Source organism: Dromiciops gliroides, chromosome 1 (assembly GCF_019393635.1).
Source record: "Dromiciops gliroides isolate mDroGli1 chromosome 1, mDroGli1.pri, whole genome shotgun sequence".
Taxonomy (NCBI): domain Eukaryota; kingdom Metazoa; phylum Chordata; class Mammalia; order Microbiotheria; family Microbiotheriidae; genus Dromiciops; species Dromiciops gliroides.
The window spans coordinates 605099051-605124538 of NC_057861.1; the positions used below are offsets into that span (position 1 = coordinate 605099051).

General features: G+C 37.1%; 1 protein-coding gene across 2 annotated transcripts in view; it reads left to right on the forward strand.

The window, feature by feature from the left end:
• Positions 1–15385, forward strand: part of UBQLN1 (ubiquilin 1) — a 52348-nt gene extending 36963 nt beyond the window's left edge. The window contains exons 3-11 of one of the 2 annotated variants that reach the window (XM_044002762.1): positions 657–772; positions 2508–2770; positions 3446–3604; positions 3798–4044; positions 6230–6372; positions 9016–9099; positions 10832–10947; positions 11918–12086; positions 13394–15385. In XM_044002762.1, the coding sequence (XP_043858697.1) occupies positions 657–772; positions 2508–2770; positions 3446–3604; positions 3798–4044; positions 6230–6372; positions 9016–9099; positions 10832–10947; positions 11918–12086; positions 13394–13546 (1450 nt within the window). In that variant the 3' untranslated portion in view covers positions 13547–15385. Of the gene's footprint in view, positions 1–656; positions 773–2507; positions 2771–3445; positions 3605–3797; positions 4045–6229; positions 6373–9015; positions 9100–10831; positions 10948–11917; positions 12087–13390 lie in introns of both variants that reach the window. The other variant, XM_044002757.1, reaches the window with a different exon arrangement.
• The last annotated feature ends 10103 nt before the right edge of the window (positions 15386–25488 follow it).

Below are 25488 nucleotides of genomic sequence, written 5' to 3' on the forward strand. Positions count from 1 at the left end.
CAGAGAGCTATAAAACTGTACCCAGTAATAATACCACTACTAAATCCTGTACTTGAAAGGGAACAGAGAAGGAAGACAAGGACTGACCCATATGTACAAAAATATAGCAGCTCAAAAAATTGAAAATTGAGAGGATGCCTTGAATTGGCAAATGACTGAACAATTTGTGGTATATGATTTGTGATGGGATGCTGTTTGATGCAGAAATTGTCAAAGGGGTGGTTCTAGAAAAACCAGGAAGACTTACAGGAACTGATGCAAAGTTAAGTAAGCAGAACCAGAAGGACTTTGTACACAGTAACAGCAATATTGTAACCATGAAAGACTTATACTTTGTTTAATAATTGATTAATAATTTAGTGCAGATCAAAGCTTTCTTTTTTTTTGTTTGTTTTTTGTTGTTGTTTTTTTTACACTTTCTTTTTTGTGCATCCTAGCTAATGTAAATATGTTTTGCATGTCAAATGGACATCATTGCTTCCCTTTTCACTGGGTGTGGGAAGGCCTAGAGGGAAACATTTTAAAAATATAACTGGGAAATGTTTAACACAACAAATAAAAACATACCCAAAATTGACCCTTTACTACCTGGGCATATGGATTTCAGAAACTTTTTAAAATAGTAATTAAGTTGTGGTTTAATTTTTTTCTCCTAGACCTCAGGATCATCCAGTTCAGCAAACAAACACCACTGGAAGTAATTCTACTACATCAGCATCTCCCAATAGTAACTCCACACCAGTTTCTACAAATAGTAACCCTTTTGGTTTAGGTAAAATGTTTTTATTATTTTTTTTAGTAAACTTTAGTAGAGGAAAGGGGGGAAATTATTGGTAAATTTCTAGGTATTTTACTACAAAAATGGTAGTAAAATAGTTTCATTTATAATTAAATGCTACAAAAGGAAGTAAATGTATTAAAATATGGAAGACCCCTGTTGTGTTATTAGTCTTTAAAGGGTAAGGACAAAACATACCTTCAGAATAAACTTTCTTTTATCAGAGAATTAAAAGAGAGACAGAATTCTTTCTATCTTGACCTACATAGTTATACTTGGAAGTTTAAATATTTAAATAAACTTGGGCTTCTACTTAATTTTTAAATTTTTTTTTATTTTTATGGTGGGGCAGTGAGGGTTAAGTGACTTGCCCCAGGGTCACACAGCTAGTAAGTGTCAGGTGTCTGAGGCCAGATTTGAACCCAGGTCCTCTTGAATCCAGGGCTGGTACTTTATCCACTGCATCACCTAGCTGCCCCATGGCTTCTACTTTAAAATAAGAGGGTTGGATAGGTGATCTACAAGACCTTTTTCAACTAGGAAATGACTTGGAAACTCCATCTATCACTTTTTCTTGGGTTACTGACAGCATTACCAGTGGAAGGGATAAAAATAGATTTAAGTTCTCAAAATATAGTCAGTACTTGAGCACCTTTAATAACAGAGGTATTATGCATCAGAACTTGTATATTATTACGGTATTTGTATCCAATCTCTGTGCACATTATCTGGCAGGTAGTTAGGTACTCAGTAAATGCTTAGCTGATTGATCAGTGAGTGATTAGAATGAACTTAATCAGGATCACGGGCCACCTGTAGTCTCTGCCAAGACAAGATCTAGTATACAGTAGCATTGTAAATCATAAGCTTCTCAGGTTTATCTTAGAATAGTAGGTGAGAAATAATGTTCCAAACCTTAGTTTCACATAGAAAAGCCCCATACCATCTGCTTTATTTTGTTTGGACTATTTGAGAATTTTTGAACATTTTCAGAACAAGTCTTTTGTGGATGAATTATTCCATTCACCAACCTTTGGGAACTTATGTTTTGGTAACTTAGGAACATTGATTGCCTATATTATTGTTCTGATACTTGATTGTTAACAGTTTCATTTATTTTAGGCAGAGTTTATTGTAGAGGGCAGCTGTTATAGTGGTATTCATATTTTTCATGCTCATGCCCCCTTTCTCAAATTTTCTTATATTCTTGAGTTTTCTGGCTGTTTCACTATACCTAAATATTAGATTAATTCATTATTTGATAGAAGTCACACAAACTGAAAAGATAAAAGTTTTTCCCCCCTTGTGCTTTATAAAATGAATTACTTTTGGTTGTGTAAAGTAGAATGCAGAATTATAGTATAGATTTTTAATAACTGCAGGGTAACAGGTATAAAACTGACTCTGTAGATTTAGTATTTGTGAGGACAGCTGTTACACATTTCACATTTGGCATCTTTTGTAGAATTTATTTAACAGTTTCTGCCAAACCAGTACCAATGTAGCAAACCAATGAAGTAAACAAATTCCCTTTGGGGTAAAGAAATACATAAACACATAAAAAATAATACATATAAATTATATACATATGAATACATAAATAAAATACATTAGGCCTTAGTATTTGGAGACCAGAAAAACCCTTTAAATATGAAAATTTTAAAAAGCTTTAAAAATCAATGCTACAATTACTGATTTTGTATTTATGCTTTCCTCACTTTGCTCTTAGGTGGCCTTGGAGGTCTTGCAGGTCTTAGTAGCTTGGGCTTGAATACATCCAACTTCTCTGAACTACAAAGTCAAATGCAGCGGCAGCTCATGTCCAATCCGGAAATGATGGTCCAGATTATGGAAAATCCCTTTGTTCAGAGCATGCTTTCAAATCCTGACCTGATGAGGCAGTTAATTATGGCCAATCCTCAAATGCAGCAGTTAATACAACGAAACCCAGAGATTAGTCACATGATTAACAACCCAGATATAATGAGACAAGTATGTTGAAAATTCTTTTCAGTACAAGAAATGCCATTCAAAATTTATATTTGTATACACATAAATGTGTGTGTATATAACTGTGTGTATATGGGTACATGTATATGTATATATATATATATATACATAGATAGATAGATAGATAGAGTTGGCAGGTTCTGAATTCATGATTTCATCAACATGCATTATTCTTTTTTCTGGGAACTCCCTCTACCAATGTAGATCTGCACTTGTCTGTAACTTAGTCTCAGTTCCTAAGGGATACTAAAATGTTAAGTGACTAGGCTGTGGTTACATAACATTTAACCATTATGGCAACCAAGTGTCACATTGTATGTGAATTGTGTTGTATACCTAACACTAAAGTTAAAGTCTGAATGACTTTCCCTAACTGCATCTATGTGGGATAAGCATGTATTGTTTATTTGTTTATTTGATCATCCAGTTTGTTATTAGTTAGTGTATTTGTCATTGATATGAGACTATTTGCTTTTCCAAGTATAGTCTTAATGTGAATTCTTTAGAGTAAGATGCTGATGGAAAAACATTAAGGTATTTCAACTATAATGGACTGAAAAAAACTGTTAAATTACCTGTGAAATGGATAGAAATAAAGTAGTTTATGTGTACCTCAGTGTATTTTTTGGTGAGTTGGAACTTTTTTTTTTCTTGAAGACACTAGAACTTGCAAGAAATCCAGCAATGATGCAGGAAATGATGAGAAATCAAGACAGAGCCTTGAGTAATCTTGAAAGTATACCAGGTGGATACAATGCTTTGAGGCGTATGTACACTGATATTCAGGAACCAATGTTGAATGCAGCACAAGAACAGGTGAGAAATAAATAGACTCTCAAATTTCATAAACTTAGGCTCTACTTATGATTTCGTGAATTGTGTGACTGAGGTACATTTCATAATAAGATTTTTTTGTGTTAAGACCTTGAGGCAGCATTTAAAGCAAAGTTTTAGCAATTGGCTTAAACTTGATGATCCTTGTATTTTTTTTTCCCTGTTCCTGCTACAGTTTGGTGGTAACCCATTTGCTTCATTGGTGAGTAATTCACCTTCTGGTGAAGGAAGTCAGCCTTCCCGTACAGAGAATAGAGATCCTTTGCCTAATCCATGGGCTCCACAGTCTGGTACCCAGAGTTCAACAACCAGCAGTAATACCACCAGCAGTGTTGGTGGCACTGGTAGCAATGTTAGCAGCAGCACTACTAGTTCTACTGGACAAAGTAACACTATGCCAAATTTGGGACCTGGAGTGGGAGGTAAGTTCAACATGTTTGTTTTTTACCTTTCAACTTTAATTATCCAAATAGTGCAAAGATCTTTCTTTTTTATTCCCTTTACACTATTTTCCTTGTATTTTGTGTCATTTAAAATTATTTCATTTTGAAAGCTTAGGTTGTAAAATAAAATGATAATTACCCAAGTGCACAATGATATGGTTTAGTTCTTTCATTGTCATAGTGGTGCAATCCAAGGAGAACTGAAATTTGTGTTGCATTTTCACATTATCATATCCTCTTATTGTTACTATGGTGTGAAGGAAAACATGTTGTACACAGTTCTATGTCGGGAGCCTAACAATGAAAGAAGTAATAAAATTTATGGTAGAGTTGTTAAGATCCTAAGCTTGTCAATTTAATCATCTTCATTTAGATTTCTGCTTCTTGTAGAAGATGAGATAATTCTTTTCATTTTCCTAGAAATATTTCAATGTTAAATAGGAAGGTGGTTTAGTTTTATCCAGTCTTTTTATAATATCCAGGGGATGAAACTTTGGTTTAGTGTCTAGAATTTACCATGAGACGTAAGTGAACAGAAGGGATTGTAGATTCAATTCTGTGTGAATGGAGGATTTAAATTCTGGAGGACAGCATGTCCTAAAAACATTTATATGGATGTTTCTCAGCAAGGAAGGAAATGAAGGAGGAGGTACAAAAAAGGCAATCCTAAAAATTTCAGGTGTTAGGCTGTTTTGGCCTAGATCACTGAGTCTGTAGATATTTATAAGAATCTTTTGTGGAGAGAGAGAGCTTGTTGTTCTTTCTAATTGGATAGAGATTTGGCATTGTAGGGAGGAAGACTTGGTTTCAAGTCCCACCAGTGAGATATAAGATCATACAACTAGAGCAAGGGAGGAATCTTTAAAATCCATATAGTGTAATCCTCTCATTTGACAAATGAGGAAATTGAAACCCAGGAAAATTAGGTGACTTTTGCCCAGGGTTACCCTCAGAGTCAGAGGTCAGTTTTAAACTGAAGTCCTTTCACTCCAGGACTAGTTGTTGCTCTTTTTCTATACCATGCTGTCTCCTTAATGGCTATGTGACTTTGGGGATATCATTTAATTTCTTAGTATTCCAGGCAGTTCTCTTAACATTTCAACTTGTAGAAGAGTTGATGGCATTTGTAGAAGTGTCCTCATTAGGAATTTCCTATACCAGGGAAATCACATTCCAGATTAAAAACAAAAATACACTGTTATATATATGTAGAGCATTGCGTTAGGGACTGACTGAGCTATACTTGATTTCTAAGCTACAAAAATAAGACACGGTTCATGCTCTAAGGGAGCTTAAGGCAAATAAGACATATACTTTATAGAATTTTGTCTGTAGAGATGACTGAACAAATAAAGCATTGATTAAGTGCTTACTAAGTGTAAAGCATTATAGAAATAGAAAAATACAAACAGTCCCTGCTCTTAAGAGAGTACACTTTCTAATGGGAAAGACAAAACCTATTGTTTCAGCTGCATAGGCCAAATGTAAAGGTCCCATGGTCCTTTATAGTGACAAAGCAGATGTTTATGCTCCTTCTTTGATGTTATTTCCACTGACAAAATCATAACAGTTGATGATGTTGAACCATTTGACAGTACCACATACTTTAAAACATACTCTTAGTTTTTTGAGATACTGTTTCACATACCATACCTTTTTAGAGAGAAATTATTGCTTTGCCATTCTCATCTTTTAATGACATTATAGTTGCCCTGAATTTTGTATAGGGAGATGGTTGCTATTTAAAGGAATAGGTATAGGGTCATACATTTAGAATTGGAAGGGGCTTTTGGAGGCTATTGAAGATGACCTCATATCACGGATGAGGAATCTGAGGTCAAGTCATTAAGTGACTTGACCAAAATTAAACAGGTGCCAAAGGCAAGATTTGAATCCAGGTCTTATTCTCCAAAGCAAGTCGTTTTCCCCCACTTTATAAACCTTCGTAAATGTCTCCTTCATGATGATTGCCACATACTTTTTTGGCATCTACATTATATATTTATATATTTAAAATATGGAAAATAGTTTACAGTACAGTAGTTAAAGTGCTAAAGAAATTAATTTCAAACATTTATATATTTGGGCAATTCTAATTGTGTTAGAATTTGGTGGATTTCCCACAGGAAAATACTGCATATAATTTATTTATTTTACTTTTAAGCTGGTATGTTCAACACACCAGGAATGCAGAGCTTATTGCAACAGATAACTGAAAATCCACAGCTTATGCAGAACATGTTATCTGCACCCTACATGAGGAGCATGATGCAGTCATTAAGCCAGAATCCTGATCTTGCTGCACAGGTACGTTCAAGAAGTTCCATGTTGTGTGAATTGATTAAGAGTAGTCATTTTTATTATAGGTACAAGGCATAGCTGTGTATGGGCACATTGTTAAATGCATCTTCAGTTATTTTGCCCTCCAACAAGTAATTTATGTGTGAGAACCTTCTTGAAATGAGACCCTGCTAAAGTTTTGAATTAACAGTATGCTAGGTTTGGAGGGGATAGACTGTATTTTGTGATTGTTATTTAATCAAGGTTATTGAATTTGAAATTCAGCTAAATATAAAGTTATTTACATTTAGATGTAGATGAGGCTTCCTTTTAACTGGTGATTAAGAATAGTAGAAATGCAGTCTAAACTTGTTTTTCTTAGCCTGGCTAAGAAAAAGTTACTAGGAATCCTTTCATTTAATTACTAACCTTTACAAATGATGACCCTAAGGCTTTCTCCATAAGTAATTGTTTTACTCAATTTCAATGACTCTTTGGTTTCTAAAGAGGCAAACTGCTATGAGTAAAGTGGAACCAGACACCCATATATGGAATTTTCATATATAGGAGTCAGTGAGAAAGAACCCATCAGACACTTAAAGATCCTGCTTCCATTTCTTTTTATTCTTATCCCTGAAAAATATACCCCACCCCACCCCCAATCAAAGACCAAACCTATTACAGATCTGGTTTATTTTTTAACCTGTTGTGGTACTGGGCCACCAGTAGTATCAGAGACACTTTTTTAATCTGAGAGATAGTACTCTTGATTTAGCTTTTATTTTATCCATGTTTTTCCCCCTCTTCAGTTGTAAATGATCAGATGATAATAACCTTCATCTTTGCATCTGTGTTGTCTATGCAGAATACTTCTATCTTTGTGCTTCTAAAATGCCAGCTAAAGTTGGAAAAATATTGTGGCATTTTAACATGGACTTTAGAATATCTAACATTTAATACATGGCCAGACTAATTTGTGTGTATCAAGGAAAATAAAATAAAATAAGTCTTTTCATTTTAAGTCATTGAGTGACTTAAAGTCCACTGTATACTAAACGGACAGTATTCTTTCTTTGTACCTCTTCTTAACCAGTAAGAAAGATTTCTTTGTCCATTAATTGTTATGATAGCATTTGTTTCTTTTTATTTCTAGCATGTTAGTATTTTGTTTAAATTAGTAATATTACAGAAGTCAGATATGCTTTTCTTGAATAGTTTAGATTTATAAAATAGTTTTTCAGCTTGGATGTAATTTAAATGATATATATCCTGAAATGTGATATTAAGTAAAATTGAATAGTAAGTTTATAAGTTACAAATATTAAGGGATAGAACTGTAACCATATGTAAAGCAGTTCTGTTGGTTAATGAAAACGTGCTATGATCAGTGGGTGCTGTAATTTGGTGGGTTTTTTTGGTTTGTTTTTGAGTGAGGCAATTGAGGTTAAGTGACTTGCCCAGGGTCACACAGCTAGCACGTGTTAAGTGTCTGAAGTCAGATTTGAACTCAGGTACTCCTGATTCCAGGGCCATTGCTCTATCCATTGCACCACCTAGCTGCCCCTGTAATTTGTTTTTAATGAAGGAAGTGGGAAAGTGTTGGCATGGTTTGCTTTGCTTTGATTCTAAATATCTCTAGTTGGATACTTTATAACAGATGTACACATCCACTGAGCATGTATAAGGTAACATGTTCTCTTCTTTTACTTTTCTGGTAGCAATGATGAAGGTAGCAAAGACAAGAGATTTTCGGGCCTTGAACTAGAAGAGGACAAATGAATTAATCCTTTAGGAATTGTTCCTGCATACATTATTTTAAGCACTATTGCAGGAGTATTGCACTGGAAAGATCACTGAACTTGGAGACAGTGGATTAGGATTCAAACCTGGTCTTTGTAGATTGTTACCAAGATAACCATGGGCAAGCCACTCAACATCTCTGTCTTAATTTATCTGTGAAACAAAGGGATTGGACTAAATGACCTTTACAATCCTTTTAGCCATAAATCTGTAATTTTATTTCTATGTTCCCATAGAAATCATGTCTTATTTTCCCCAAAGGGGACCTTAAATATCTATTGGTTGGCTTTAAAACCAACTTTAAAACTTTTCCACTAAAGAAGTGATAGAAGCTTATACTCTTTCTCAAAACTTTACATGTCTACTAGTTCTTAGTTGCACATCCATGTATGTTAGTTGCCTGAACATTATAACAGTGTTATATTTCTCATCTCTGATAGTAAGCCCTGTTCCAAGTAAAAAGTAAAGGATTTTGAGCCTTTTCCTGGAGACCTGTTGCTAGCAGTGGCCAATTTAACTTAGGGGCTAGATTTCCTCTTGGCATTTATTAGGGTCACCTTCTAGATTTAACAGCAGCCCTTTCCAAGCAACCTAATACAAATAGTGGTCCCAAAGAAAGTTCCAAGGAATTTACCTTAAGGCATTGCATTCCATAGTCACCCAAAATACTATTCACATTAAAAAAAAAAATGCTGTGATTGAGAGAAAACACTACTGGAATAAGAGATTGAATTTGTGGAAGGTTATTGTCATGCACATATTCAACCTAAACCCCAGTGCAGGCTTTTGAGGAATAAGTTATACAAAACAAGGTGCATTACTGCTTTCAAATTATTTCCAGTTAAAATTGTTTACACACTTGTCCCATAGATGATGCTGAATAATCCCCTATTTGCTGGAAATCCTCAGCTTCAAGAACAAATGAGACAACAGCTCCCAACTTTCCTCCAACAAGTGAGTAAGCTAGATAACTGCAATAACTGTCTCTCAAAAACGACTTTCTGGAAAAAGTTCATTACAACTGTGGTCATTGTTCTTGTCTAGCAGATAGCAAAACATTCAGTATAGGATTTGGTCATTGCTGTCAGTCTACATATGATTTAGCTTAATGTAAATTCTAACCATTTCTCATTGCTACAAACAGGTCTCTTTGCTTAATTTTCTTAAAATCTAAGTTCTGAAGAGATGGAGGCAGTTTGTTTTTCAGTACCTGGCATATTGGAGGCTTCACTAATAATATACAACCTTTTCACTTTACTGCTTTATTAACCCTTCAACATACTCTTCTAACTTTAAAGTTATTAACAAAGTAATTAACAAATGTATCTAGTATAATAGAAAAGAACTATTCTCTTCTCTCATTGGTTTATTTTATACAATGTATAATGCCCATATGACAAAGGAGTATATTTCCTCATAAACTTGGAATTAATTAAAAGAAGACGATCTATGTAGTTCATATCTCCTCACCAGAAGATTGGCTACAGTAACTTGCAAACACTGCCAGTTAAGGCAAAGGGAGCTATTGCTGTTTGTATTGATGGAGGGAATAGAAGCACCCTGATTCATCCTTGAACTTCCTAGAGTTAGTGTTCAGTATTTTAAAGTAGTGTATTAGTCTGAACTTAGATTTCTGTTCTCCAAGTTTGATGCATAGGACCATAATGTGGCCTAAAATCCATGTTATTTTTCAGTTTATGTTTGTATACTTTTAAAAATTTCATTTTATACTTATCAAGGGACAGATTGTATTTGGACCAACATGGCAAATTTTTAAACTGATTGTTAGAATTTTTTAATGACAAGTAGAACAATTATAACTGCAGTTTGTTGGCTGTTGTGTTTAATCTACATCAAATCAGTCTAGGGGGCATTAATTTTTCCATGTTTAATATTTCCAGAGAATGTAAATATTATGAATTGATACATTTTTGAGAGGTGGAAGGATTGGAACCTAATGCTTAATACACAACTACAAAAGTATTATTTGGGGTAATATAGAATCATAAAGGCTATTTTTTAAATGATATTTTAATGACATAACACATAACATATACAACTAACCAAGGATGATATGCTTCTGTGACATTCAGGAGGTCTAAATGTAGAGTTATAGAAAGAACTGCTGGATTTGGAGACTTGGGTTAGAATTTCAGACAAATCACTTAACTTTTTTAGGCCTCAGTTTCCTCCTCTATTATTCTCACTGGTTGATGAAAGGGTTGAACTAGATGACTTTTAAGTTTCCCTCTTTTTTTTTTTTTATGATCCTAACACTTTTATCCTGAAATTTGCTTCAACTTCAGGAATAATTATTAGGCAATAATAAATTTGACAAAATAGTATGTCAGTGACAAAATTTTGAAGTCACATTATATTGATGTTTAATTCATTGAATAGTTATTCTGAATTTGTTTCTTTTTAAAGGGGGAAACATAACATCTCTTTTGCTTCTAGAATAATGTTTTATCTTCTGTAATATTACATTGGGCACCAGATTAGTAATGATTTGATCAGTCAGGGTTGAAATTTTACTGCCTAATAGATTGTTTGGTAGAAAAAAGATAGTTCAGAATTTAGGAATAAGTTTTTCACGTGAACCAAGTAAAACAAAGACTCTATAATCCATCTTTACATATTTTGATTCACATTGTTACTGTTGGGTTTTTTCCTCTTGTTTACTTAGATGCAGAATCCTGACACATTATCAGCAATGTCCAACCCTAGAGCGATGCAGGCCTTGTTACAGATTCAGCAGGGTCTACAGACATTAGCAACAGAAGCACCAGGGCTCATACCAGGGTAAGATTACTAGGGAAAAATACTTTTTAAAAAATTGTTTTTTCTCCCTCAATCCTTGACTTATCAAAGTACTTTTTTTCATTCTGAGAGGAAGCCATTTAAAGCTGTCCTGTTATCCTTTGATGCTATAGGTGCAATCATTACTGGTTGACTAGACCGGAAAGTACAGTAAAAGAAACCTGAAAGCTCAGTTTGAGTCACCAGGGTGACATAATTTATAAAGAAGAGACTTTTGTAGGTTATGTTAAAGGCAGCATATTGTCCAGAAGGAAGGGAATACTCCCTTCTGTACTGTTTAATGCCTGGCAGGGCATTAAACATTTCGGAGGGACATTTTTAAGTGGAAGCATGTTCTGTGGGGAAGGTTACTTAAAACCATTCCATGTGAGGATTGTATTGAAGGAATTGGTGGGGTACCTGAGAGAAGACTTCAGGGAAGATGTGGTGGTTGTTTCTAAGCATTTGAAGGACTGTCTTATGTGGAAGTCAAATTATACTTCTGGGAGGCAGCTGGGTGGCACAGTGGATAAAGCACCAGCTCTGGATTCAGGAGGACCTGAGTTCAAATCTGGCCTCAGACACTTGACACTTATTAGCTGTGTGACCCTGGGCAATCACTCAGCCCTCATTACCCTGCAAAAAAAATTTTATATATATATATACTTCTGCTTGGTGCCTTAATGGACACCATGGGGAAGAAGTAGTAGAAGTTGCAGAAAGACAGGTTTAGGTTCAGTATAAGGAAAAACTAACAGAGCTAACCAGAAGTACAGTGGACTCTTTGTTGCAAGCTGTGTTGTAGAGGCAATTCCTTGTTGAGGGAATGTTATACAAAGTTAACCCTATAAGGCTTCTTCCTTTGAAATTCTGTATGTCTTTGGTGAAGTTGAATCTTAAAAAGGCAGGTATTGCTGCATTCCCATGTAAAAATAGGCTACGTGAATTTTACTCTTCTATATAATTTGCTCAGGTTTACTCCTGGCCTGGGGGGATTGGGAAACACTGGAAGCTCTACAGGAACTAATGTGTCTAGTTCGGCACCTAGTGAAAACACAAGTCCATCATCAGGAACTACAGAACCTGGACACCAACAGTTTATTCAGCAAATGTTGCAAGCTCTTGCTGGGGCAAACCCTCAGGTAATGGTCCTCTCCTATTTTTTAAAACCTAAATTGTGGGGGCAGCTAGATGGCGCAGTAGTTAAAGTGTTGGCCCTGGATTCAGGAGTACCTGAGTTCAGTCTCAGACACTTAACACTTACTAGCTGTGTGACCCTGGGCAAGTTGCTTAACCCCCAATGCCCCGCAAAAAAACAAAACAACAACAAAAAAAACCCCTAAATTGCATTAAATTTTAAATTCCAGAAGCTTTGCAATGTAATTCAGATAATTCTTTGAGGAATTTCTATAATGGAAGGTTTATTAACATCATTAAAGTTGATTAATTTTTAGCTGTTTTTTTTAATATTACCGGGTTTTGACAAACATTGTAATACAAACCAACTATAAACACTGGTTTAAGAAAATTTTCTGGGAATTTGTCTAGTAATCTTACTTTTAAAAATATGTAGTTAGAGATTATTTGTAAAATTGTAAAAACCCTACCAAAGGTCTTCTGGTTTTCATAGGCAAAGATGAGAATGCTAATCTACTGATTATATAAAATTCACTTTGAATTTTTTCCATTTTAGATTTTTTAAAAATGTAATTAATAGCTGCAACAAAAATTTCTTTGTAATAAAGGGATTTTGAATGTTCACTTAAAGTATAATCTTTTGCATTTATTGTATTAGTTTTCTTTTATATACATACATACATTCATATCTTGCTCATTAAAATGAGCAGGCATTGTTTCATTCTTTATACTTGAATCCACTTTGCCAAACACAGTGTCGAGTTAGTGATCATGTGGAATCAGTGTAACAGTGTTTTACTTGTGTTGGTGATAGTTTTGATATTTCTAATCTCCATCTGATGTACAAAATGGTTGGATACTATTAGGGGTTCTTTCTGGTCTGTGATCATTTAAATGAAATTTTTTTGGGGGGTATAAGACCTTGGCAACTTTGGGTTTGAACGTAACTCCTTGTGCCTTCACTAGTATCATGCTTTAATGAAATCATTTAACTGGTTAGTTAATGAATAACTTATTGAATATTATCAAGTATCTATAAATATACTTAATAGCATTCATTAAGCTATGTTCTTTTCCTCAGGTAGATGTATAAGTATTTGTTATTTCCCCTACACCAGCAAATTTTTGGAAATGTGTCCTCTCCCCCAAAAAAACAACAATAATTGGGGGTCCATTAAGGTCCTTTTTTTTCTGTTTCTTTTATGCATGGTAACTACTTTGTTTGATTTATTCTTTTTGAATTGGCTTCTGTTTTAAAGTCAAAAAGTCAAAAACTTTTCTTTGTAAATTGTTAACTTTTTTCTCTCAGCAGTTACAAAATCCAGAAGTCAGATTTCAGCAGCAACTGGAACAGCTCAGCGCAATGGGTTTCTTGAACCGTGAAGCAAACTTACAGGCTCTAATAGCAACAGGAGGAGATATCAATGCAGCCATCGAAAGGCTACTGGGCTCCCAGCCATCATAGCAACATTTCTGTATCTTGAAAAAATGTAATTTATTTTTGATAACGGCTCTTAAATCTTTAAAATACCCGCTTTATTTCATTTTGACTCTTGGAATTCTGTCCTGTTAAAAACTAAACCAATGCAATGCATTTTAAGGTGGAGTGCAGTAGGTTTTTTGTTTGTTTGTTTGTTTATTTTTTCCAACAGTGGGAATCAATGCTTTTTCACTCAAAGGTGTTGCATGCATCAAACACTTCTCTTTGTTCTGCATTTATTGTGATTTTTGGAAACAAGATATCAGCTTTTACAGTTGGGTGAACAGGTTTTGTCCTGCAACTGTCCAATTTATTTGCTTTTTAAACATTAGCCTATGGTAGTAATTTATGTAGAATAAAAAGTATTGAAAAGAAACAAATTATTTGATGCTATAATTTGTGGTACAATATTGCGTATTGTGACTTAGGCATGTATTTTTGCTAGCAGAGTGCTGTAAGATTTATACCACTTACTGAACATTTTTGCTTCATTTGTATAAAATACAATATGCACATCGGAAACTGTGCATTTTGAGAAACATCCATTGCAATAGAATAACTGAGCAGGACACTTGTAACCAAAAAAAAGAGAGAACAATTAAATATGAAAACAAATATTTCCCTAGTTGTATAGAATCTTACAGCAACTTTGATAAACATCTGTCAGCAAAAGTGCTGTTTAGGCAACTTCATTTAAAATATAGTAAAAATGCTGATCCTGATTAGCTCTTTAAGTATACATTTAATTGTACAGAAAACTACATTGTAACATTGTCTCTACATTCACAGATCAACTGTAAATTACCTTTTAGTCTTTGTGCAGACTGAAGAAGCACTATATTATTCCCAGAAAGTGCTTTTGCCTAAGGCTTCTCTGCTTTACCATAGCAATTCTAACATGCATTATGATTTGTAATTAGAAATGTTACTTTCACTGAAAGTGTCGTGATATTTCGATTACTTTTAACCACCATGTAAAAATAAAACTTTCTTTTGGGTTTATCAGCTATTTCTCTTGTGCACAGGTAATAAATGAATTAAAAATGATTTGTGAGCCACTTGTTTCCGAAGTGTTTTGGTAGTCCTATAAGAATAGTTGAACATTATGCTTTTCAGAGGCTTAGAAAGGAGACATTTTGGGGGAAATCTATCTCCAAATTGGACCAGGATCATACCTGGTAACCAAGATTCTGTTTGAATTGAAATGGATATTGGGTAGTATAGAAATATAATTTACAAATGAAAGATCAAGAGCTGTTCCTAACTATATAATAAGAACATTTGGGTTTTCTTTATACAGCCTTTCTTCCAGAGAAGTCCTATTTGCCTAATTCTCAAACTGTTAGGGTGGTACATTCCTTTAGGACCAATTCAAAGATGACCTAGAAGTTAGTCATATATTTGACTGACTGGTTCAGTATTCTCTTAGGTCAGTTTTTTTCCCTTGTGTATAGTTTTAAAAAACTGAAATATGTTCAAGTAACATGGGTGCAGACCAATAAAATCAAGGGAAATATTGAAGTTCAATTCTATTACTTCTGTAACTGCTTGCTACAAAAAAGGTTGTGGAGGTCATATTGCCCCACTAATCTGTTCGAACACTTTTCCTTGGTGGGAATAATGTGTAGTACACAGGCACGAAGAGTGTAAGTTGAATTAGCAATGATATTCACATGTCTGCTCTTTCTGCCTTGTTCCTCAGTCTGGTTAAGTACCAACTTCTGTACTGGTGAATGGTGGTATTTAGTTGTGGGAAAGTGTCATAGCCAATTTGACAATTTATTAATCACAAAATAACAATAAATCTCTAGCTTTTACACTTCATTTGTCTTGCTTCTTTATTTTGTGAGAAAAGATGATTTTAAGCCCCCTCCCCCCCAAAAGCAGCAAATACAATCAAGCTTTTTAAAAGTTTAACTTTTTTTTTTTTTTTGTGGGGCAGTGAGGGTTAAGCAACTTGCCCAGGGTCACACAGCTAGTGTCAAGTGTCTGAGGCTGGATTTGAACTCAGATCCTCCTGAATCCAAGGCCAGTGCTTTATCCACTGCAACACCTAGCTGCCCAAAGTTTAACTCTTTTTTTCCATGTACTTTTTCTGTTTTTGAAAGTCTCCCCGGCCACAAATTGTAGAAATACACACATTGGTTGGAACTTGATTGTAACAGAAAGAACAAGTCAGGAAACTTGGATTTTAGGCAAACTGCCATTAATCACCTGTGTGACCTTGAGTGAGTCACAACCTCTTTGGTTTTTTGTTTTGTTTTGTTTTGGTAGGCAGTGGGGGTTAAGTGACTTGCCCAGGGTCACACAGCTAGTAAGTGTCAAGTGTCTGAGGCCGGATTTGAACTCAGGTCCTCCTGAATCCAGGGCCAGTGCTTTATCCACTGTGCCACCAAGCTGCCCCCGGGTTTTTTGTTAAAACAAAGGGTCTGGATTGGTGGTTGGTTTTTTCCAGTACCTTTTCTCTCCAAAATTGAGTCATTCTATATTTGTTTCTATTAATTAGGTTTAAGTTAGGTTTAGCATGAAAAATGAAACTCCTTAATACTGTTATATTTAGATTGGTCTGTTAATTACAATTGTTCAAAATGTAACTCCTCATACTACTGAACTGAGAATGTTCAATTTAAAATAATGTAGTTCTTTAGCTTTGCCAAGTGGTAAGAATCCTCCCTTCTTCGATTTATAGGATTTTGATTCCCAAGTTAAAATTCTATGTCATTGGGAGGGGTGGGGCAATGAAGGTCAAATGACTTGCCCAAGGTCACACAGCTAGTAAGTGGCATTCTCAATCTGTACATGACAAAACATCAATAACAAACATTAACTTGGTGCCCTTCGTGTGTGACATCATATGAAATAGGGCTTCAGAGGTGGTTTCTTGTTCAGTTGTCCCACTCTTCCTTGACCTCTTACGGGGTTTTCTTGGCAAAGATACTGGTGTGGTTTGCCATTTATTTCTCTAGTGGGTTAAGTAAACAGTCTTGACCCCCCGGGTCACAGAGTTCTAGTGAGTATCTGAGGCAGGATTTGAATTTGGATTCTTAGGCCCATAGCTCTATCTACTGAGCTATTTAGATGGCCAGCTGTGGTACTTACCTTTAACCAGCTTAGAACATAATAAAAATTTCTCAAGGAGCAATTTTTAAAATTGAGGCAATTGGGGTTAAGTGACTTGCCCAGGGTCACACAGCTAGTTAAGTGTTATGTCTGAGACCTGATTTAAACTCAGGTACTCCTGACTCCAAGGCCAGTGCTCTATCCACTGCGCCACCTAGCTGCCCCTGTGATAGGCTATCTTAAGAAAGGAACAGCAAGGAGGACAGGTAGAATATAAGTTGGGAGTGGCGGGGGGAAGTTAAGGTATAAAAAATGGAAAAGGTAGGAAAGAGGTCAGCTTATGAAGGGCTTAAAAAGCTCAGTAATATTTTATATTTGATCCTGGAGCTGTTGCAGTGTATTGAAAAGTTAGGGAAGCAAGCATGATCAGATTTAAGGTTTTTTTGCTTTGTTTTATTTTGGATAGTTAAGTGGTTGGATACACTGGAGTGAGAAAAGACTTGAAGCAGTTAAGATAAATCAAAAGTTTATTGCAATAATCCAGGCATGAGATGATGAGGACCTACACCCGGGTGGTGGCAGTGTCAGAGATCAGAGATGAAGTGTGAGAAGATAACGAAGTTTCAAACCTGAGTGCGTTTGAGAATGGTGGTACCCTCTACAGTAATAGGGAAGTTGGGGAGATGGGGAGAGGGTTTTGGGCAAAAAAAAGTTTCAAACATAACTGAGTTTAAGTTGTCTATGAGATTTGCAGATTGTGAGATGTCCAATAGACAATTGGAGATGGAGATTGCAGGTTGGGAGAGTTTAGGGCTCGGTAAATAGATCTGTGAATCATCAGCATTAGAGATAATTGAATTCATGGGAGCTGATGAAATCAAATGTAATAGTATAGAGGGAGGGGAGGAGGGTACTAGAACAGCCTTGGGGATAACTATTTTGCTGGTATGACTTGGATGATGCTTTAACCTACCTTCTTATTTCAATTTACTCACTCTAATATCCCCCAAATTTGATTGACTACTTCTTTGCAGTTAAATAGTCCATCATCCGTACCTGGAATGTCCCTAGGTACAGCCCCTGAAGTTTTTGATTTCCTTCATGCCTTCCCCCACTAAAAATATTTTTCCCTTATCACATTTCCCTAGGCCATTTGGGACCTCTCCTTCGCTTCTGAAATATCCTATCTTACTTGTACCCATTATAAATGACACAAATAAAGTGTAAGGACTTACAAAATAGGGGCTGGCTTTCTTTTTTCCAGCTTTCGCAACTCCAGGACCTAATACAATGTCCTGCACATACGTATTTAATGCTTTTGTCAAACGGCTAAATTCAAATGCATTAGAGTTATGAAACATAATGCATTAGAGTACACAAATGCTGTGAGGTCTGGGTGGGAAAGTAGTTATTTACGTGGGACGGGCTTCATGGGTGAGCTATCATCTTGAGTTGGGTTTTAAAAGGTCAGTTTGGAATTCAGGAGACAATGAAAAAGGGAGAACATTTTGGCATAGGGAGCAGTGAGCCAAGCCACAGATGCAGTAAAGCTTAGGACATGTTAGGAGGTTGGGATAGAAAATACTTGGTGTAAAAATACATCCCTTCCACATCTTCAGTCACTCCTTTATTGCCTGCAGATCAAAATCCAAACAGCCTACCTTCAAGGCTCTACAGTCTGGCCATCCCCTGCCTCTTGTTTATGAACTGCCTGAGCCAAACTTACCTAAGCGTGCTATTTTATCAAACATGCTATTTGCTTTTGTTTTGTTCAATCAAGCCTTTCTCCTTTTCCCCTAAAGTTTGGTCTGCTTGAAGCGTCACTCAAGATACGTTGGTTCCATGATGCCTTCCTCAGCTGCCCCAGCTCAGTGATTTGTCTTTGTGAACCACAAAACTCATTACCTAAATAACTTGATTTTTACTTAGTATATGCTCCTTTACATGACTATTTTTCATTATTTTCTGTTTCCTTAACTAGATTGTAAACATCTTTGGGTAGGACCCAGGACATGAGCCTCATTACTACAAAGCCATCTAGCACCATTGCTTATTCATTAAGATATGTTCCTTGGGTACTTGAGTGTGACTTACAATTCCCAGGGATTCAATGGGAAGGAAAAGCCCTGACCCTGGTTGTGGAATAGAAAAAATAATAGAATAGCAATAGAATAGCAAAGCTGGAAGGGATGAGACTAGAATCACTGGAGAGGGCTAGTGACTTGCCAAAACCAATTGGCATCATAAACAGTGAAATAATAGCCATTTTCAAAAGAATTGCAAACTTGTCAGCAACCAAGTGACAGCTCCAAATCACTAATAATGTGCAATGTGAATTCCAATGTCAGGTTTCACAAGTGACTCCACATTTGCAAAAATGGTTTAATTTGGAAGGGCTGTAAATGGATCCATTGTTTTAGGAAAAAGTCAATAAATACTACTTCATACTATGTGCCAGGCACTGTGCTAAGTCCTAGTAATATATAAGGAAGCAAAAGAGTCCCTGACTTCAAAGGAGCTCACAGTCTAAGGGGGGAGACAAGGTGTTAACAAATATATCTCTCTATAGATATGTTTATATATAATATATAGATGTAAATACGCAAGCTACATTCCAGGTAAATAGGAAACAACAGAAAGAAACCATTAGAATTAAACAGGGATTGACTGGGAAAGGCTTTCTATAAAAGATGTGATTTTAGTTGAGACTTAAAGTTTGGGAAGTCAGTTGAGGAAAGAGTGTTTTAGGCTTGGGAGCCAGAAAAAATGCCCCAGGGCAGAGAGATAGATGGAGCATCTTCTCTGTGGAACAGCTAGGAAGCCAGTGTCACCAATTTGGTAGTTTGTTGAAAGGGTAGTTCTCGAAATGGTTTTGAAAGGTTGTCATTTGGGAACTTGTGGAAGAGATTTGGAGCTGAGATACTGTTCTGGCAAGCTAGGAGAAGTAGGTCGAAAGACATAAAGTGCCTGCAAGCTGTAATTGGCTGGTTGGCTGTTTTTGTGTTCTCAAAGAGCTTGACCCCTGCATATAGTATCTTCCTTCTGCTCTCTCCTAGGGCTTAGGTGATTTCTTTATTGCCAAATCTAATGGCCTTTTCTCAGTTCTCAGTCTTTTGATCTCCTTACAAAGAAAACAATTTCAAGGCTACTGCCACTTTGCAGATGGCTGTGGTGTGAGTTAGAAAGGCATGTGAGATAAGAATGTGGGGATTTGAGAAGTTGATGCCTAGGTTGCAAATTTGGGTGACTAAAAGGAAATTAGGAGGGAGTGTGTTTTAGGGGGAAAGATAAATTGCTGAATAATTGTCAATAGCCTTCTCACCTCTACTCCATTCTCCATAAATTAATATTCCTGAAGTTCAAGTCTGATCATGTTATGCCTATACTCAAGAATCTTTCCATTGCCCTTAGGATAAAGTACAAATTCCTCTTTGCTGGACTATTGCAATAACCCATTTCATGTCCCTCAAGTCTCTCATTACTCATTACATCATGTACTTCAATACACAAAGTACCAGTTTGACCAGGTCACTCCTTTACTCCATGTAACTCCAATGGCACTGTTATCTTTAGGATCAGTTATCAATTCTGGCATTTAACTCTTTACAACCTGAGCCCATTTCCTTTCCTTTCTCCCATCCTAGCCTGCTTGCTGTTCCTTATACAATGATGGTCTCATCTTCCATTTCCATACTTTTTTTTTTTTTTAGTGAGGCAATTGGGGTTAAGTGACTTGCCCAGGGTCACACAGCTAGTAAGTGTTAAGTGTCTAAGGCCGGATTTGAACTCAGGTCCTCCTGACTCCAGGGCTGGTGCTCTATCCACTTCACCACCTAGCTTCCCCTATTTCCATACTTTTTATACTGGTTATCCCCCAGAATATTCAGAGTACCCTAGCTTACCTTTACTTGTAGGAATCCCAGGTTTTTCCTCAAAACAGCTCAAATGCCACCTTTTGTTGGAGGCCTTTAGAGAATGATCCTTTCTTAGAACCTTTCCATCCAAGGCTACTTTGTTTTGTTATGAGTCTCCTACATCTCTCCCCTCCCCCTCTGTGTAGAAATCTTGTTTTCCCCACTAGATTGTAAGCTCTTTGAGTACAGGGACTACTTCACTTTTGTCTATATCCTCAGCACCTAGCACAAGGCCTGGCTTAACTTAAAGCCCTTCACAATTCAGCTTCAGTCTATCTTTCCATCTATTTAATCATTTGTGATTAAATATTGGGCAGCTAGGTGGTGCAGTGGATAGAATGCTGGGCCTGGAGTTAGGAAGACTCATCTTCCTGAGTTTACATCTAGCCCTCAGACACTTATTAGCTGTATGACCCTGGGCAAGACACTTAACTCTGTTTGCCTTTGTTTTCTCTTCTGTAAACTAAGCTGGAGAAGGAAATGGCAAACAGCTGAACAACATGGAATGTTTTGCAAGAGGTCTTGATTTATTTTCCCTGTTCCTTTGTTATAATGGAGAGGTTAAATGTTGAGTCCTTTCAACTGTGTCCAACTCTCCTTGACTCCTTTTGGGGTTTTCTTGGCAAAGATAATGGAGTGGTTTGCCATTTCCTTCTTCAGTTCACTTCACAAATGAGGAACTGAGGCAAATACGGTTAAGTGACTTACTCAGGGTCACACACCTAGTCTTAGGCCAAATTTGAACTCAGGTCCTCCTGACTCCAAGGCTGGCCCTCTATCCTCTGCACCACCTAGCTGCCCTTATTGAGAAATGACTGATGTTAAAAGAAGAAGCATCAAAACGAAAAACATGCAACCAAAAAAGGGCAAAGTTCATGAACAGATTAGGCAGGATTAGTACTCCTATTACACCATATACTAGGTGACTCAATGATGCATTTGAGGAACAAGAGGCCAGCTAGTTAAGCCTATAAATTCTCCCTATATCATGAAGGCAAAATGGTGGGACTCTTCCCCACTTCCAGATTGGTTCCAAAGTACCTTTGATCTTCATTAACTTGTGGTTTGTGCCCCAGTGCCCTCCTTTGTTGACTTGTTTTGCCAGAGTTGATGGTGAGAAATGATGGCTCTTTGGAAGCTTGTTTCCCCCCCCCCTTTTTTTTTTTAGTGAGGCAATTGGAGTTAAGTGACTTGCCCAGGGTCACATAGCTAGTAAGTGTTAAGTGTCTGAGGCCAGATTTGAACTCAGGTCCTCCTGACTCCAGGGCCGGTGCTCTATCCACTTCGCCATCTAGCTGCCCTCCCCCACTTTTGAATGTTCCTCCCACATCCTTTCTTCACCCTTACATTTCTCTCATTTCTCCTCCCCACCACCCTAAACCTAATTTCCTCTCATATTTTTCCCTCTTCTGTTTCCCATCTTCTACCCCAAAACTAGGTAGAAAATGTGGTCGGGGATAGGTTAGGTGGCACAGTGGATAAAGCACCAGCCCTGGATTCAGGAGGACCTGAGTTCAAATCCAGCCTCAGACACTTGACACTTACTAGCTGGGTGACCCTGGACAAGTCACTTAACTCTCATTGTCCTGCAAAAAAAGAAAAAGAAAATGTGGTCAGGGTGGGCTGGGTGCCTAACTCAAGCTCTGTATGAATATATTTTTTAAAACCCTGAATCAAACTGTACCTTTACACATTTTAGTGACGTGAAGGAATGGTTGGAAAGGAATTCTAGAGGGAAACATGAAGGCAGTCATGAAACATTTGGAGGGAGATTAGACTTGTTTTCCTCGGTCCCAACTAGGAGCATTGGGTGGATGGGGGCAAGCTTTTGGCTTGAGGTTAGGAAAAAACCTAACAATTAGAGCTATGTCAAGGAGGGGACTGGAATGCCTTGGGAGATAATGGGTTCCCTGGACTAGACATCTTATGAGAAAGACTGAATGACTCTTCTGGGAAGGACAGGTACGGGATGGAGATAAGATGGCATCTGAAGTCTACTCGGAGGTTTGTTTTAGAGATCTTTAAATGTAAATCACCTACAAGCTTAGGCCACCGGAGGGCAGGGTTTGCTCATTTTTCATCTTGTTTCCTGGTCTGATTTTTGTTTTTTATTCGTTCTGTTTGATGGATGGTAATGATGGTGATAATTTGGCTTTGTGACTTTGGGAGATAGATGTATTTTGACTCCGCATCAGAAAACCCTAAATTCTAGTCTCACTGACACTGAATAATTGCAGCTTTTCCTGATCTTCCCTAATGCTAGTGTTCCTTCTATTGATTGTCTACCTATTTATAACTTGTATATATTTGTTTGCATATTGTCTCCCCTTTTAGACTGTAAACTCCTTGAGCAAGGAATTTTACCTTTCTTTGCCTCCCCAGTGCTATTAGGTACCTAATAAATGATTATTGACTGAATGCCTGACTTACCTAAGCCATTGTATGATCGTGCCCTTGTTTCCTGAAATGAAAAAGAGCTACTGCTGTTGGGGTTGGGAAGGGAAGGAGGAGGTACCTGACAAAGAAGTCAACAACCCTTTTTAGTCTTTTTTTTTTTTTTGGTGGGCAGTGACAATTAAGTGACTTGCCCAAGGTCACACAGCTAGTAAGTGTCAAGTGTCTGAGGTCGGATTTGAACTCAGATCCTCCTGAATCCAGGGCTGGTGCTTTATCCACTGCACCACCTAGCTGCCCCCTCAACAACCCTTTTTAGGGTGGCTGCCATATTCAGCCTGGATGCAGATGCAGGCAGGGGTCACTCACTGTTCATATCTATTCTCCTGCAAAAGGATCAGGAATAGCTAAGAAGTTTTAGTGAAGGTTGTCTTCTGGCTTTGTTAATCCAAAGAGAAAGGCCCTAAGTTTTAAGCAGTAACTCAGAAATGTGGTTTGGCAATACTACATTGCATCTTGGAAGGAGTAGTAGGAGATAGTGTGCCCCAAATCTTAAAATTGTTTAAAAAAAAAAAAAGCTCATCTACCTAAATCACAGACTAGAAGTGGAAGGGGCTTAGAGATAATCCAGTCCAGACATTATTTTACAGATGAAAAATACGAGGTGAAGTGACTTATCCAAAGATACATAATCAAAGTTGGTTAGAGGCAAAGCTGAGGGGCAGCTAGGTGGTGCAGTGAATAGAGCACCAGCCTAGTGTCAGGAGGATTTGAGTTCAAATCTAGCCTTGGCCACCTAGTAGCCATGTGACCCTGGGCAAGTCACTTAACCCTGACTGCCTTAAAAAAAACAACACAAAAAACCCCCAGGCAATGCTGAAACTGTAACCCAGGTTCCTTGATGCCTAGCCCTGTGTTCTTTCTTCAACCCCAGGGCTACCTCTATTTTTTTTTTCAGGGAGGCAAACAATAAATATTCTGCTAAGTGCTTTACAAATATTATCTCATTTGATTCTCACAACAATCCGTCAAGGTAGATGATATTATTATTCCCATTTTACAGTTAAGGAAACTGAGGAGAGTTAAGTAACTTGATGAAGGTCACACAGTAAGTATCTGAGGCCATATTTGAATTCAGGTCTTCCTGACTAGGCCTGGGGCTCTATCCACTGTCACCTAATTGTCTCACAATTTGAAGGCTCAGTTTGAAGTAGTTACATCAGAATTTCTTTTGGAAAAAAGTATTTGTGACGGCTTACTATTCATTTGCTTTTTCTCTTCTCATTTTCCTAGAAAGTTATCACATCACCCTGTGGCGCATTGAGGTTTGGCTTGCTAGCACTACAGGAACTTCTGGGTATGACTTGCAAATGACCAGTTCCTAATTATTTCTGGTCAGGCGGTGGTTTTTGGTTGGTTGATTTGGATGTTATTTTTCTCAAAACAAAGCATCAGCTGTAACTAATTAATTAGTGACTAATTAATAGTTACAAAATACTAGCATTTGTTTCAGCCCCTGAGGAATTTTGTTAGCCATTTTCCCTAGGGAGTTTTCCCCTTTCTGAGTCAAACTCCTCCTCCCCCCCCCAAAAAAAAAAAAAACCCAAAACAACCCAAACAAACCATTTTCCCTTGTCATCCTGATCATCATAGTATCAAAGATTTAGAGCTGGAAGGGACCTCAGAGGCCAGCTAGTTCAATTCTCTAATTTTACAAATGAAGAAACTCGAGTCTCAATGGGGTTGAGTGACTTATCCAAGGCCACACAGGTAAGTGGAAGAGATAGGATTTTAACCCCGGTCCTCAAATTCATGTTCATTGCCTTTTCCCACTGTATCCTCCTGATAATCAGAAATTAGCTTCATCAAAAACAGCTGGGAGGCTGTGGTTCCCGTCATACTGTTACTTTTTTGTTCCCTAAAAATTTAGTCTCCATTTGGTTGTTGGGCCAGGTTGTTAAGTAAGTCTCAGAAAAGTGGGATTCTAAAGTCTTTCTGATTCTACCACTTCATCTACAGCGTCACACTGCCTCTTCAAAGTTGAATGACTAGCCAAAAGTCACTCTTATCAATCACCAACTTCTGCAGAAACTGCTTTATCATGATTACCAAATACAATAGCCTTTTCTCAGTATTCATCCTCTTTGTCCGTTCTGTAGTATTTAACAATGTTGATGTCTTCCCTATGGCCTCTTTCACCACCTTTCTGCAATGTATATAATTTCCTCTTATGAGAATGTAAGCTTGGGGAAGCTAGCTGGTGCAGTAGGTAGAGTGCCAGGCCTGGAGTCAGTAAGACTCATCTTTCTGAGTTCAAATCTGGCCTTAGACACTTACTAGTGGTGTGACCCTGGGCAAGTCACTTAACCCTGTTTGCCTCAGTTCTTCATCTGTAAAGAGAACTGGAGAAGAAAATGACAAACCACTCCAGTATCTTTGCCAAGAAAGCTCTAAATGGGGTCACAGTGAGCTGAACGCGGTTGAAAAACGATTGAACAGAATGTAAGCTAGGGGACAGGCTATTTTTGCTTTTGTATTTGTATCCTTAGTGTTTGAAAC